The 16,291-nt window shown below is 31.8% G+C and overlaps 3 protein-coding genes across 3 annotated transcripts; all 3 read right to left on the bottom strand.

The window, feature by feature from the left end:
- Positions 1-47: 47 nt before the first annotated feature.
- Positions 48-746, bottom strand: RPS5 (40S ribosomal protein uS7; the record flags this gene model as incomplete). The annotated part of the gene is made up of 1 exon (XM_011274804.1): positions 48-746. The coding sequence occupies one exon, from the start codon at positions 744-746 to the stop codon at positions 48-50; it is 699 nt and encodes a 232-aa protein (XP_011273106.1).
- A 422-nt stretch (positions 747-1,168) lies between these two features.
- IBA57 (Iba57p) lies at positions 1,169-3,027 on the bottom strand (the record flags this gene model as incomplete). The annotated part of the gene is made up of 2 exons (XM_011274803.1): positions 1,169-2,691; positions 2,985-3,027. The coding sequence occupies 2 exons, from the start codon at positions 3,025-3,027 to the stop codon at positions 1,169-1,171; spliced, it is 1,566 nt and encodes a 521-aa protein (XP_011273105.1).
- Positions 3,028-5,627: 2,600 nt separating this feature from the next.
- Positions 5,628-6,326, bottom strand: BN7_4569 (uncharacterized protein; the record flags this gene model as incomplete). Its single annotated transcript, XM_011274802.1, has 1 exon — positions 5,628-6,326. The coding sequence occupies one exon, from the start codon at positions 6,324-6,326 to the stop codon at positions 5,628-5,630; it is 699 nt and encodes a 232-aa protein (XP_011273104.1).
- Positions 6,327-16,291: the final 9,965 nt, after the last annotated feature.

Here is a 16,291-nt window from a genome sequence, read left to right as displayed (position 1 = left end):
CTTAAAACACACACAACAAAGATATTATAGAATAAAATACATGCTTCTTAACGGTTAGATTTAGCAACACGTTCTAATTCATCCTTCTTTTTGATAGCATAAGAAGTTGAAGAACCTTTAGCAGCGTTAATTAATTCTTCAGCTAAACATTCAGCAATGGTTTTGATGTTTCTGAAAGCAGCTTCTCTAGCACCAATGGTTAATAAAGCAATAGCTTGGTTAACTCTTCTTAATGGAGAAACATCAACAGCTTGTCTTCTAACGGTACCTGATGAACCAATTCTGGTAGAATCTTCTCTTGGACCAGTGTTAACAATAGCATCAACAACAACTTGTAATGGGTTTTGATCAGTTAAAACGTTGATGATTTCTAAAGTGTGTTTGACGATTCTAACAGCTTTTAATTTTTTACCGTTGTTTCTACCGTTCATCATTAAAGAGTTAGTTAATCTTTCAATGATTGGAGCTTGAGATTTTCTGAATCTTTTAGCAGCGTAACGACCAGCAGTGTGGGAAACGAAAACTGGTTTTGAGATTTGAATGTAATCAGTTAAAGAGATATCTTTAACGGTAACATCTTCATATGACCATTTGTTGAATAATTTAATTTGAGCTTGAGCTTGTTGAACTTCTTCTGGGATTGGAGTAGCTAATTCAACAAATTTAACTTCAACTGGTTCTTGAACAACCTCGAATTCTTCTTCCACGATTTCTTCTTGTGGGATATCAACTTGTTCTTCAGCCATCTTGATTTAATCTATTTCAACGATGTGTAGTTGTTGGTGTTATTTCAACTTTCCAATATGTTGATGATTGTGAAAGATTAATCAATTTTGATATTTTCCCACTAGTTTGGTGGAAGCTTTGAAAAAAATCAGAGTGCGAAAATGGGACTACTTTCGCGAACGGTTTACTTTGGTAGGAGACGAATTTTGCGTGTGTTTTTTGGTGGGAGAATTGAAAAATTAAAAAAAAAAATCGAAAAATGCTGTGCGAACCATGTGGTGTTTGGGTTAATATTGATAGGGCTTATGTCACGTGATAACATTTATGTCATCACGTGATAATATCACCCAGGGCTCTACTAATAAATTTATGTGTCAATCTGAATATTCATTAAAATTACGTACCTAAATTATATACATGTCACCATGGTCCATCAGTACTACTATAGATCTTCTGGCCACCAATAAGGTATAAACCCTTTCAATCCCACTTTTAAAGTATTATTATCTTCACCAGCACCTGGTATTTCAATACTAAAATTCAAATTTGGATTTGAAAAATCTTCTAATCTAACTAAAGCTAATCCAACATTACCATTAACAGATAATAATGTACCTGAAGTAGATTTTCTTGTAGCTTTTTTCTTCCCACTAGAGCCAAAAGGTGATGAGCTTGCAGTAGATGGTGGACCAAAAGGTGAAGCACCAGTTGGTTTTGGTGATGAAGCTTGTTTATCAGATATGATATCAACATTATTAATATCTTTTAAAACTTGACATACTGGATCTTGTGGATCATAAACAGGATAATCTTCTAACTCTTTTTGATCATTCAAAAGGAATAATCTCACTGGAACAACTCTTTTCCTTATTATACCTGTATGGAAAGTTCTAACTGTTAATTCTTGTCCAACATAACATCCTTTATCAAAATTAACACCATCCATAAGTTCTAAATTACATTCCAATGGTAATAATTGATTTGGTGGGAAATCTGTTTTACCTTCAGGTATACCATATAATGATCTTCTTATACTTAATTGTTCATTAGTGATCTCTTGTGAATCTTCTAATAATTCCGGGGATAATATTTCATCAATTGAATTGATATTTGAAGTTGTAATTAATTTAATACCAAATTCTGGACATCTATCATCAAATGCAAACCCCAAGATTGAATTTTTATCCAAATCAGGGTTCCAAAATTGATCATTTTGTAAAAAATCATTAGTTCTATCTAAAGTAGCTTGAGGATTTTTCAAATCTTGAGAATCTTCATTAAAATATTGTTCTTTCAATTCATAAATGAAATCTTGTTTTGAATCATTATAAAAATACCAAATTTTATAATTTTCTTTTGGTTCTAATCCTAATGAAATTTTAGCTTTTAATTTATGTAATTTTAAAGTCATCATTAATTGTTTTGTCATTGAATCATCAATTTCAATAAAATATTTTGGTTCAGTACCTTCAATTGTTTCAGGAGAATATTCAACAGGATAAATATAATTATCAGTTATTATACGTCCTTTACTATTCAAAAACATTGAATAGACTCCATTTCTAGTTATAGTTTGATTTCCATCTTCTTTACCTTCTTTTAATAACCCCCAATTAACATCACCAATATTGAATTGATCTAAAAATAATGATTGATCTTTTTCTTCAGTTGATATGGTCATTGTTAATTTCTTAACCGAGTTGGGAATCAATTTAGCTGTCAAAAGACCATTGAGGAACTTTGTAGATTCTTGTCCTTGTACTGATATTATTGATTTATTGGGTATTTGTAAAAACCCCTTTGAAGGTGGAGGTGGCGAGAATTGTGTTATGGAAGAATAACATCTCCGTATCACAAGGTTCAATGGTCTAAGCATGGCATCTGAATAGTCCTTGTGATAGATATTAGAATGTCTTTGTGCAGGTACTTTGTCTAATGGTGATGTTTTGGTCAAAGTAGTGTAATCTGATAATTAATAAACAAACATTTGTTAGCCCGATTAGTCAGCGAACAATGAACAATAATGAACTGATCGGATTCTTGATACTCTTGATCCTTAGGCAGCTCTTCTAATAGTCGCCATGTCTGGGAAGTTATGCTTTCTGTGATAAATGGAGTCCATACTGGTGTCCTATATCAAAGGATACAAGACTTGAAGGACTAACCATCATGTACAATGGACAACTGATCAGTAAACTTCTCAGACCTATCAATTAATCTCATCGCTTGAAATAACTTTTTGACAAACAGCTTCTTACTGGGGTATCCCTTCACATTCAAGGCGTGATAATGCTTGTTCATATGTCTATATTATCTTGAAATCTTACGACTTACGAAGTTTAATGAACAGCCTTACAGGGTTTAACTGATAAATTAGACATGTTAAAACTTAAACCAGCTAACATTGATCAAGGAAGGAATGTTAAGGAATGGGATCATGATCATGAGCTGATTAGACTAAAATTTAAATATAAACAAGGCATATTGATGAGTTGCATGCTCGCTTGGACTCTGAATCTAATCACTAGAAGTTAAGAAATGTACTAAATTTTGATGCGGTTCCTGAAGATCATCACCATTCATTAGATCTACTTGAATGACAATACTCATTACTGTAGTTCAATAACAATTGAACTAAATACCTAAAAGTGATCTGTAGTATAATTATGTACATTAATTATAGTCTAGTTTACATGAATGGTCTTAAAGCCTGAATGTAGTAAACACCTCATGGTTAAATCAACATATCATGGTTAAATTAAAATTGATCCGTTCAGTGAAAAGGAGCGCCTGGGATCCCTATACATAGTAAGCACAAAGTTTAATTCAAATTTAAAATTAGCTTCGCTTAAGTTTGTTTGCATGGTCTTATTCCCTTTTGGTTCAATTTGAAGAAAGGATTAGTTTTTTGAATAACACATCTGACATCTTCAAGGTTGATCAGCTGCATATATCCCGGTATCCAATTGATCTGTTAATGCTCTAAGTAATGGGACTGGGTTAAACGACTACGTCCACACTAAGTTGGTTTAGGTTTTAATATTTCTAGTGATCACTGATCAGTCGACAAAGAGTTGATCCAAGACAAGTAATTGATCCAGCTTCAACTGGTCCTGGTACTCCTTATCATGAAGAAGTTCACCGATCTTTACATTCTAGTTCGTACATGGTGTCTCCAGATCTAGTCGTAATAATATATTGTAGTATATGCCATAGTATTTTTCCAGTCATCATTCTTCTTGATGAGATGGGGTTCAAAACTATCCGAAGTTGTGTATTACATTGAGCAAATCTTCCAAATGTAGCAGCTGCATTGGAATTCTGTCAGTTTGAACTTTGATGTCTAGCTGGTTAATTAATTTGGATCGGCTCATCGACATTCAATTACACATGTCATTTTATGTTTACGGTTAAAACTTTAGTAAAACTTTAGTACTTCTGTTTGAGAATTCAAATTGATCAGTTGAACATTGAAAGCCATACTGTACGCTTAACTTTTAAAATTGAAACGATTATTATTCCAGCTTTAACTTCCTGGAAGCGACGCCTAATTTGGTAATCTAGATGTATGTACGGTTTATCTCTAGATAGTGAACGCTTCTCTTTTGGACTTTGAGCATCTTGAAGGAGTAAGTAAATATCATGTTAACAGGTAACTTCTAATGATCCCAAGTGCATGTCAATTCCTTTCATCTCGAAAGTTAATTAAAGGTACATAGAACATAGAACTATAGTATAAACTAAATTGTGTTTGATATTCAATTTGGGGTTTCAGTTTTTTTACTACTTTTGTTATTGATAGGTAGTTGAAACTTGTCAGACTTTGCATGATAACAAGTTGGATCTTCAATTTATCAAACTTATGGGGTTCTATTTCTGAAATCGATCTACATCTTGAAGAGCTTTTTACGACACCTTTCAATACTAAACAACTGCAACTCTTGAATCTTTACTTGTACAACTGCTTATCAATATACTAGATATCGAAGTGGTGCGATTACATACTCGGAAAAGTACTATTTGACTCCTGAGTCCTGACGACAATCGAACGTTATACCTCACGCTCCACATCTCACATGCCACAGCCAAAGAAAATCCAAAGAAAGCTTACTTGCAAAGATCGGATGGCAATTGGCTGCTTTTTTGGGAAAGGCTTTTCATTAGCATTGCTTGGTATCTTGTGCTTTCATCTTGTATTCATCATAGGTATGTATAATATATGTACATTCCATACCCATTCCATTATCTATAATCATGTCCGGGAATTCCTATAAAAAAGTAGGTAATAATAACATGTTCCATACGAGTCTTAGACTACAAATGAGACTAAAAACTAAAATGAAACATCCTCTAAGTTTCTTTAAACAATTGATCTAAATTTATAAATAAACTAGCATGAAAAAGAAGATCATACAGATGTAACTTCAACGTAAGACAATAAACATAAAGAATAAACAAAAAAATATAATAAACTTTGAACAAAACAATGAAATGTAAAAAAAACTCCTGAATAAAATAATTAAAGACCAACTTTGAATAAAATCATAAAAATAAAAGCACTTGTTGTACTAACAAAAAACAAACATTGAAGTAACATAAACATGGTATGAAAGATAAAAATATTGTAAGATATAGAATCAAATAAATGAATCATATGATCCTAAAAGAACTGAAAAATATAAAATGAATAACCAAAAGATAACTATCTTTTTCTAAAAAACTTTTTAAATATAATCATAAAATCGTGTAAATATATGTGTTGTGTTGAAATTGATTCAAACATTAACCAAACTTTTTTTGTTTCCCAAACTTGTTCTCTTTTTAACTCTTTTTAATGAAGGAACTGTTCTTAATTGCAATCCCAATGCAAAAAGAAAATAATATGTACATGTAAACCTAGTTTAATTCAATAAACTTTCTAATGAATTTGATCTCATTGAAACTTCAATTTCTGAATCTTGAGATTTTTCAGGTAATGGAGATGAAGAAGCTGATGAACTTGGTGGTGATGAAGAAGATTTAGTTAATGCCACAATTCTTCTCCATCTAAATTGACAACCATTAGCAGTTCTATTTTGGAAATACATTGAAATTTCTCTCCATCCTAAATTTTTAACTTCTTTTAAATATTTTAATAATTCATCATCATTTGCACTCCATGCATTTGATTGTCTTGTTGAAGTTGGAGATTTTTGAATCTTATATTTTGAAACATTATTAATATTCATACGTGGTTGATGATATTGATATTGTTGTTGTGGATATGGTGTAGAATTTGAAGACATATAATTGATTGGAGATTGTGATGGAGTTATTGGTTGTTGATGATGTGGAGGTGGAACAATGAAATTTTGTGGATTAAATGGGATTGGTTGTTGAACAATAGGTTGAGGTTGATGTTGAACTTGAATTGGAATTGGTTGTTGTGGATATGAAGGTTGTGCAATATAATTTGGATTTATTTGAAATCCGGTATTCATCACTTGAGGTGCTGGAGGTGCATAATGTTGAATATGATGATGATGATGATGTTGATTATCAACACTTGGGAAGATATCATTAACACTTGGTAATCTAATTCTTTGAACTGATGATGACATGATTGATTCAAGATTATTGAATTGTGAAATAAGTATTATGTGCTAAGAGAAATTTTTGCTCTGGTATGTGTATAGTTGAAAAAAAATATTATCATATAAATATTTAGTTTATAATATATTAATGTTTAAAGAATGAATGTATTAATACGATATTATTTGATCTAAATAATATATTAAAACTTTTTCAAAGGATCGATATACACAATTCAATTTGAATAACAAATAATGGGAAGTGATGAAGTTTATATATTCTTCCAGAAAAATACATAGACTTGAACTCGAGATTGTGATTAACGGTGGAAACAACTCAACGTACATGATTTAAACCTTTTGGAAATCGAGTCCTCGACATAATCTTCATACAGATCTGTAATTTGAGTACTGAGACGTATGTATGTAAGAATCTGTCTATTGTCAAGTTTGGAATTCTTGTCCCAAAATCAAAACCCCAAGTCCACTTTAATCCTTGACTACTTCTTATAGGCCTTTTGGCTATGAATTTTTGTACTCAAAGTACATCGGTTATATCTTAAATTGGAGTACAGGTTATACAGAATGTTGAATAAACTATCGGGTTTAGACTAATTTAAGACAACAAAGACAAAATTCTCTGCCTTGATCAAGATATATGTAAGTTAATGCCATGTTAAAGTACAGAGCTTCTAACAGCTGGAAAAGTATTCCAGGCGAAATTTTGCTTTAGGAAAGGGGAAAAGATGGAAAAACCACATGCATAAACTATGCATAAACTATCAATTCAATAAATGGCATAACATTGCATTCACAGGCTTTCCAAACGTCATCGATCAAAACTTTTGTTTAGTTACCTTTTAAAAAGCAGCAACAATCTGCTAAATATGCACAATGTTAAGCAACATCATGACCATCAACTTACACAGGAATGCCAGAATGCCAGAATTTAGCTGAAAATATTTTTCCAGTACACCGGCAAACCTTAGGTACAATTTTAGGTACTTTAGATACTTTTGAAACTTTAGTGCCTGGTTGCCTTGGTATATTACTTGAAGAATTTACTGGAAGAGTGGTCCACTGAAATCCTTAGTGAAATCAACCACACTTTATAATTACACTGCCATTATTTGAACTGAATTGGTCTAAGATTTGATTGTTGCAAATTTGTTTTCAATCTTGAATGTAACGCGTAGTACTTCATTTCATGTACTAGTCTAGTTGTAGATAATTTAAATGCTAATGAATGTAGAAGTGTTTAACCAGATCCTATGTGACTGATTGGACGTTTGACTAGTGAACTTGTCAAGAGCTAGTATATATATCATTCAAATTAGTGAGGCATTAATCTATATAACTAATCACAATTAATGATTGATTAACGCGATATAATTTTCACTTTTAAACATTATTCAAATGATTCAAGTTTCAAATTTCAAAACGTTAAAAGTTTGATATAAAATAGGTATCATTATGTTATATTGGGGATCAGCCATGTCGACGTTATATACATAAGAAATTATTGATGATTGATCTATAATTACACAATACTCATCAACTTTGTTTTAGTCTTTAATCAGGTACCTGACTATAATTTTATCATAGATGAAATTGACATCCTCAACTAGCATCTGTATACATATTTCATGATTCTTACAATTGTCAAAAAAGATGTAAAAAACTGGGTTATGTTGTTATGTTATATAACTGGCTAAAGCCTGGATTATAACTTATTGGTTGTAGCTGGTTGTAGGTTGTAGGTTGGAACTTGGTGGTACATATTTCAATTATACTTGACTGCACAGGCGCTTAAAATATCACGAATCACGATTCATCAGTTATCATGTTAATTACATATCCTTGAAGAACCCAGCAGTGAACTACCTTGTCAAAAACTACTCCGTATGAACCCTCATGTCAAATGAGCAGGCATTTGTACAAATTGATTAACAGTGAAGTAATTATTGATACATACCTAAGTGTGAGTTATTAACACGTATTTGATCTTTTGAATTCTTTCGAACGTAGCAATTTTTAAAGGTGTTTAGTAGAACAATTACATAAACAAACTGATCAATGATTTCCATTGATTTATACGTAATACAAGCGACTCATAAATACGTTAATGGTGACTTGTAAAATTTTTTTTTGGAATACTCAACGTCTAAATTCTAATGCAACTGGTACCTTTCCTAAAAAGAATTTACCAAGGTGAAAAGTGTTCCAGAAAAGAGCAATACCGTAATTATTGTAGGTGTAACTGAAGATCTTTTCAACGAGGATTTACAATACTGATTGAACAAAGTCCCGAGTCGCAAGTCGCGATATAAACGTTAGAACTTTAGCAGGTATAAGTTTATAAGTTATAACTTCCTAACTTCTAAGTTCTAACTAGAATTTAGTAGGTATGTGGTTACTGAAACTGTACAGTAAACAGCTTAACGGGTGTGGGTAATATCTTATTCTTGCAGCTATATAGCCAATCAATTATTTGTTTCGAATCTTGCAAAATTAGTTTAACATTCAATTTTGGTCTCTTCTATATGTGGTATATGCTCTAGTATGACCAGCGTGTTCAAAGTTTAGTGTTCACTTTTGTTCAAAAATGATTCTTCACCATTGAATTATCGTATTGAATCATTACATCGACCTTATACATCTTGCAAATTGCAATACGTCGCTTCGCGAGGTGATGCTTAATAATGCCTTAAGTAGCTACGTCTAATGCTATCAACTACACAGAATAAAATCCCGCGCTTGATGGGTTGAAACTTGAGCGGTTGAGCCTTGAAAGTTTGATATCTTTTCTCGAATATACCGTATAATGTATAATACGTATTCAAAAAACTCAGAAGTGCAAGGCTTGAGTTTCAATCAAGAACCCACAATTTTTAATCAACACTATGCGTTATCATGATATATGACTGGGGTTGTACAGCTTGTAATTGGTTTACTCATTTATAACTTGTGAGAACTACACCTTGTCTCATTTTAATAGACGGTACTACGTTACGTACTAACATCTGGGAACTTGGAAGATGAAAGCTAGAGTTTATTGCTGGTAGCTGGAGCCTGGTAGCCTTAATTTAGAAAGCAGCTGCTTAGGACTTTAGCAAATCAAGCGCCCGCTATATATACCAAAAGCTTTTGTGAAGTGAAGAAGCTTAAAACTTGATGTACATATTCGATGTTGATGATAATTTTTTTTTCTTTTGCGCGAGATTCGCGTAGGGTTTATCCACAAACGGTAATTGAATCTTGTACGTTAATCTACGTAACCATAACTTCTTCGAATTTCAAAACCGCTTATCTTTAGTGGATAATTTTTGTACTTCTGTTAAAGATCTTTATAAAAACGTCTTTATGTAACATCATAGATTTAGAACACCCATAATCGACAAAACAATGCTCATCAATCAGTATAATTTGGTTCAATTAGAATTTAGAAGGTAATTGGAGCTTTGATATTCAGTGCACATCAAATGATTCATGTTCAGGAATCAGGATTCAGATGTAGTAGCTAGGGCAAGAGATGTAAAGAAATAGACATTAATTTCTTGGAAGACGTTGTACGTTTTACGCCCTCTAATGCTAAAGCCTGTTATATTGTTTGCATCCCAAGTCTTTCAAGTTTCCAATCGTTTCAATGGCTTGAGAGCGTCTGAAATCTGGATTCTGGAGTAATTTTGATATACTCTATTTTTATAGATTTCAATCATAGCCCACCATTACCAAGAGTTTTTTCTCGAATCTCAACTTGACTCTCGAGTCATGGAAAATCAACGATCGATTTTTAAAGGTTACTACGTTAACTTACCAATTGCTCTTCAAAGTACTAATTAACGCGTGATACCATCAAATCGAGTCAGCCGAGTTCATTACTTTTGTTTCTTTACGCATTTTTGTACAGAATTGATGTTGCTGGAGCATACAAGTTATGAAACGAATAACAATTTTATCAATTAGCTGCTAACATTCATGAGAAAGCTCTAACAGAACATATCTTGAATATCTATAATCAAAAATAGTGAAGTTTGAATGTTATGCTTTGAAGTTTGAGCCGTGAACATATAACTTCCAACTTTTGAGTATCATACCATCATACCAACTAATTAAATAAGACAAGGGACTATATGCGGACTTCCCATTTATATGTCATGAAATCTATAAATATGTAGTTGAATTTGGTCCAGATTATAGTTGTCAAACATACATACCTAATGTTACGTGTTACGTGTATGACATCTAAATTTTCGATATGATAAATTAAAATTGGTACGTACTACACTACTACGGTCTACCTTAATATAACATGAATGTCTGGAAGAAGAAAGAGCCTAAAGCTTAAATGGTGAATTTATTGCTTATATCCTGATCCCTAATTACGATTTGAAGTTTGAACATGTTCCAGTATCGATCAAGTCTAAGCTTATTCATAATAAATTCATAGCTCATGTGAGGTGGGCTATCAAACACATAATCGTACGTTAAATTTGAAGAATCTTGTGTAATACACGCTATATCAGCTAAAATACCTATATGAATAAAGCTTGACTTTATTCACGGCAAATACCATATTCAAAAAAATTGATTAGATTCAACATGTCCATACTTTTAAAGTTTTCATGACTTGGTATTGGTTGTGCAAATTTGGGGTAAAGTGATATGGTAATTCAGTTTTTTTATAAGGTACATGCATATTACATTCAACAAGTGCGAATCAGGCAACATAATTTTTTATTGGGGCATAAAAGTTATACCGCATATGTAACTTTAGTAAGATGAAAGCGCTGATTTCCGAAAACCAATTTGTACGTGGGAGTTAGAATAGTTTATGATTCTATCATGTTGAAGTTCAATCAAGCTTTTTTGATAAGTAATTCAGTGATTACGAGTTTGAGTCTATATGGTAAGTGTCTCAGATATTTGAAGAGTCTGATGAATTAGCTGCTGTATAGTGTAGTTCTGGGCATTGAATGTACTTAAAATTACATTGTAATTAGAGATTAAACTAGTTTACAGACTTTATAGCATACAAACATAATTTGTGATTATTGAATCAGCTGTTATATAGACTTCATCTTGAGGTCTTTCAAAACAGGATTAATGATTGGATTTTACTACTTACTTCCCTGTTTAATAATTCATCAAAGTTGAGAGTATGCATTTTGAATCTTGAAATAGTTGGTTTGGCTTGAGAAATGAACAATACGTAATCACCTGAAAGGCTAAAAGTATTAATGAATATGTTGTTCCAGACAATAAATTACGCTATAAATACAATAATATAAGTGCGCCAGTTAATGCTAACTACGTCGTGCGTTTGCTTTTATATACTATAGTATATACAGGCTCCAGCAAACTCGCTAAAGGCTAATAGTTGATTATAACTTGTCGAGTAATTTCAGCATCACTAATGAATAACTATTCACGGGTGTTAATAAGGTCTAGGTTGAACATGACATATTCGTAACAATTTGTACTATAATTGTAATAAGTGAAATAGGAAAAATCGTGGTTACAAGAGAGTACAAAGTTATCGATTAACTTAACCATAAAGAGTAAGTGAAGCTCTATGTGATAGTAAGTACTGTTATAGTATATAGCACAATATGCTTACAGTTTAATTACCGTTTTTTGTATATCCTAGATTGAAATTTGACAGGCCATGAGATGACTTTGTACGTATATAATATAATTAACTAATTTCATGTTTATTGAGGTACTACACAGTCTACTAGTATTTTGGTGAGTATAATGTGTGTACTACCTGATATTCATGTTTCAACGTTTCAATCTGAGTCAATCGATAACGTTTTATTGTGCCCATAGAATGTCTAAGATCGATTTATGTTTATTTTAGTTAAAAGTTAGAAGTTAGAACGCTAAGTTTTGAGATTTATAATTTCTAAACGTTATAGGCTTATAGCTACCCCATGTATAACTTTATAAGATTAGAATCAGATTAGGAAATAAATAAACGTTTTAGTTAACAATTCTTAACATCCTAGTTAACATGAAGTTTTTGGATTAGCTGGTGTTTTAGGTGGTTCGGCCAGATAAGATGTTCATATTCTACAACTTACAACTTACAACTTACAAGCTTACAAGCTGAGCTGAAGTTTTTACGTATGCTTGATCAAGAAACATTTCAACATTTATCATTTTGGTATTCTCCATAGGTAGTTGATCTTTTGAATTCCGCAAAAAGACGCTAGAATCGTATTCGACTTGTATATATCTTTATACGTACAAGTCTTGTAACTTGTTCAATTGTTATGCGATATGCAATCAGAGGTATTTTTGACAAATACTTTGCTGTTTTTTACTACCCGAGAAATAAGGTTTTCCCATCAAACTTTGAGATTTTAAAACGGTACTTCAACCTGCATATGCTCATCTTCAACAACATACAGTAAACTTGTAAGTTGTAAGTTTTACTAACTTGTTAAGGTGAACATGAATCAGAATGATACAAAGATTGTGATATTACATATTGCGCGCTTAATCTTGAGTAGCTTAGTACTATGAGATGACTCCTGACTCCTGACTCTGACTACGAACTATTCCTTCTGAGACATAGACGAACGTTCAATTCTTAAGTAACTAACAAATTAAGCTTATCAATTCTATGATTAGTACAGCCAATATTTTAGTGCGTAATTTCGAAAATCTGAGATTTCAATTGACAACAGTACATAATTACAACATACTAACAACCATAAAATTTGGCCTTCGAGCATCGTTCAGTAAATTATTAACAAGCTGGAGAAAGCAATTTGGCTATACCATTTCAAAAACTTTACCATTTTAAGAAATTAGTATACATATTGACACAACGTAATGATACTACTGTCTACACCATACTATGATAAAAAGGATCAATTTATGGAAGCTGGAATGATTTGAAAAGATCCATGTAGTCTGAATATAAATTTAAATTCTATCATAGCGGTGTTTCGGTGCTTTTGAATTCCTGCATTTGATAATTTTCCAAAACTCCTGATCAGATAGATTTGAAATAATGGATCATAATGCATTGTCATTTGACATGACATTTCGAATTTGCGCAAGAAGTGTAGACTCACTGTATACGTAGATAGTTGAAGCTTGTTACGTAGTTACTAGACGGATATTTGAGCTGTCTAAGTAAACTGTCAAGCTTCAAACGTAGTTAGCCTCTGTTCTGTCGTAAACATACACATTTTCTTTATTTTCATTCATGTCATAACTTATAAGGCTTTGAATTGAGTATGTAATATTGCAAATATCTACATCGACTGATTCACAACGCAAAATCCTCATTGCTGAGTAGTCAGCATATTACAGACTACCTTTTGATTAACGTCTGATTTTTTTTAAATAAATCTTCAAATAGTTATATGACGTCCATATGAGCTTACCATGAAGGTTTATAAATTGGGAATGTACACTAATATGATATATCATAATGCGCATAATTATTGATAGGACATTACTTCTTTCAATTACAATTGAATTCCAAAGAAATCTATTCATAGCTTCAAACACCAATCAATCATAATTCCATGGAATAGTAACTGTTTCAACATTTTTCGATGTAGAATTGAATGAGTTTGGAAGGTTGTACTGTGTTCTCGTGAGTATATGTAGGCTTGCTTATGTAATACATTTGTAATCAATATTAAAGATAATATTCAATTATTAGCTATAAAGTCTTTTTTGTGGAAAAGATAGTCGAAATTTCTATCTAATGTCTTCAAATTTATTTAATATACTACGGTCCATGCTTATTTATCAATTTCAGAGGGGAAAAAAAATTGTTATTTTTTTTTATTCAATTTTAGATCAAATTTAAACTTTTTAACATCAACATTCTCTGAAATTGAAAATTCTCTAAAATTCAATTTTTTTTATTGTGTCTAAAATTAGATTTAACTAGTAACTATGAAAATTAAACACTTAATAAATATAATAAGATCATAATTGAAGTGTATTTACTATAAAAGTTATAAATATATATATAATTAACTAATTTGACTAATCTAGCTATAATCGACCGGGTAATTATTTCATATTCGGTGGCGATAAATGCCGTTATAATAAATTTAATCCGATGTTTGACATATGAACGTACTAAAAAATTAAAATCCTAATATTCCGCCTTAATAAACAGCGAATGTTATACATGTAACATAAATTGCCTTCCCGCTTCAAAGATATGAGGTATTTGGGATGCTCATCATGAAACATCGCCTTTTTCCATATTCTGAATACTCCTGAATGCTGACAGCCGTCAATTCTCCGTAAAATTTAATGATGAGTATCAATCACGACTCACGACATTTGAACGTACCCTTGTCAAGATATAGGAATGATCTGACAAGTACGTGGTGAATTGAAGCAAAGCAGAACAAGCTGATACATTCTGTATAGCTCATAGCAACGAGCTTCAAAGTTAGACATATAATTAGATGAATTTTTTTTCAATCAGGACATAAATCTTTTTCAAAAGTAATACAACATCGTGATACAATACTAGTTACAATATTCAGTACAATTAAATTATATGTGAAGTTAACTGTGATCTATTTCATTCTAAAACCATACTTTCTAAAGTTAGAGTACGTGCGTAGGTTGTAACTTGTGACGTTGAGACTCGTAAGTTGTTATAACTTGTAACGCTAAACCAAGAGAAAAAAAATTATACTCAGATCTCAGATCAACATGGTTGTTTGTAAAATGTCCCGTAAAATAAACCTTAAACTCCGCAAATTTCCAAATACATATTCAAGATATACGTACCCGAGTATTCAAGGTACGGGATAATTTAAATAGCACAGGTAGTGTTAAATCGTACCGTGGTCACTGGTTAATGGTTCAAGCCTCAAGGATATTACATCTAGACATGATCTGATAATTATGTGGTACTACAGTCTCTTAAGAAATGTTAATCTGGCATGTTAACTTTAATTTATAGATTAAAAATAAGATTCTACGACGACGTACCTGTTTTAAAACTTCAGATTGAAAAGTTGGAGCAAGTGGGCAGTGGGAACTGGGGTTCAAAGCTTTTAAGTACTTTCAGATCGTCGGATGTTTCTTCTTAAATTCGAAACTTTCCTAAATCGTATGCTCTTTGTTCCCAACATAGCACTCGCATAATTCTTTGTGATAAGGCTGTATAAAGTTACTAAAAAGTTCAATGGTTATGCATGAGAAAACTTTTATTTCTTAAGGGATAAATTTAGGTAAAACTTCAGAAGTTATTGAAAGTTAATCGAAGAATTATGGAATTTTATGCCCTTTTAAATAGAAGTGAGGTTTGAGGTCAAAAAATTTCGATTATTTTTAAGTACTGCTTCTTCCTGCTTGCCCGTTGCATCTCAATGTTATTGATGAGATCTACAAGCAATTGGTCTCATATTTGGAACATGAGAGCTGAATTTCAAATGTTTAAATTCTATTTTTAAAAGCTACCCAATTAACTTTTGATGATTCTTCGTTGAAACACTTGTGAAGGGGTACGTAAAACTTTACAATATGATCCTTTAATGATCCTCTTGATTGACTACGTATTTTGTGTTTGAGTTTCAACAAGCTAGGTACAATATGAGAATAAGAACGGTATCGCATGATGTTATACCAGTTGAGATTTAATTCAAAGAACGATACGGAAAAAAAATAAAGTTTAAAGATGAACCCTTTTCAAGCTGATCATTTTAATTTAAATTAATATAATCTTTTATTAAATTATTTGACTCGTCTCTACAGTGTGGATTAAACTTTATATCCAGATTCCATATTCAAAGCAACATCTATACCAAAAAGTACAAGCACAGGTACTGAAAGATTCTATATCCAGACTTAAACATTCAACGATTCAGTGCGCAGCTGTATACAATCACCAAAACTATATTATATATCCAATGGTGTGGATTTAAAAGGAAAATAATTTGTAAAAAGGATCTAGATCTTGACAACATTTGTTTCTCTAGATGGTAATTTTCGATAAA

This window comes from Wickerhamomyces ciferrii, contig 00178 (assembly GCF_000313485.1).
Source record: "Wickerhamomyces ciferrii WGS project CAIF00000000 data, strain NRRL Y-1031 F-60-10, contig 00178, whole genome shotgun sequence".
Taxonomy (NCBI): Eukaryota; Fungi; Ascomycota; class Saccharomycetes; order Phaffomycetales; family Wickerhamomycetaceae; genus Hansenula; species Hansenula ciferrii.
The sequence above is the reverse complement of the archived record's forward strand: the minus strand, read 5'-3'. Positions and strand labels throughout refer to the sequence as shown.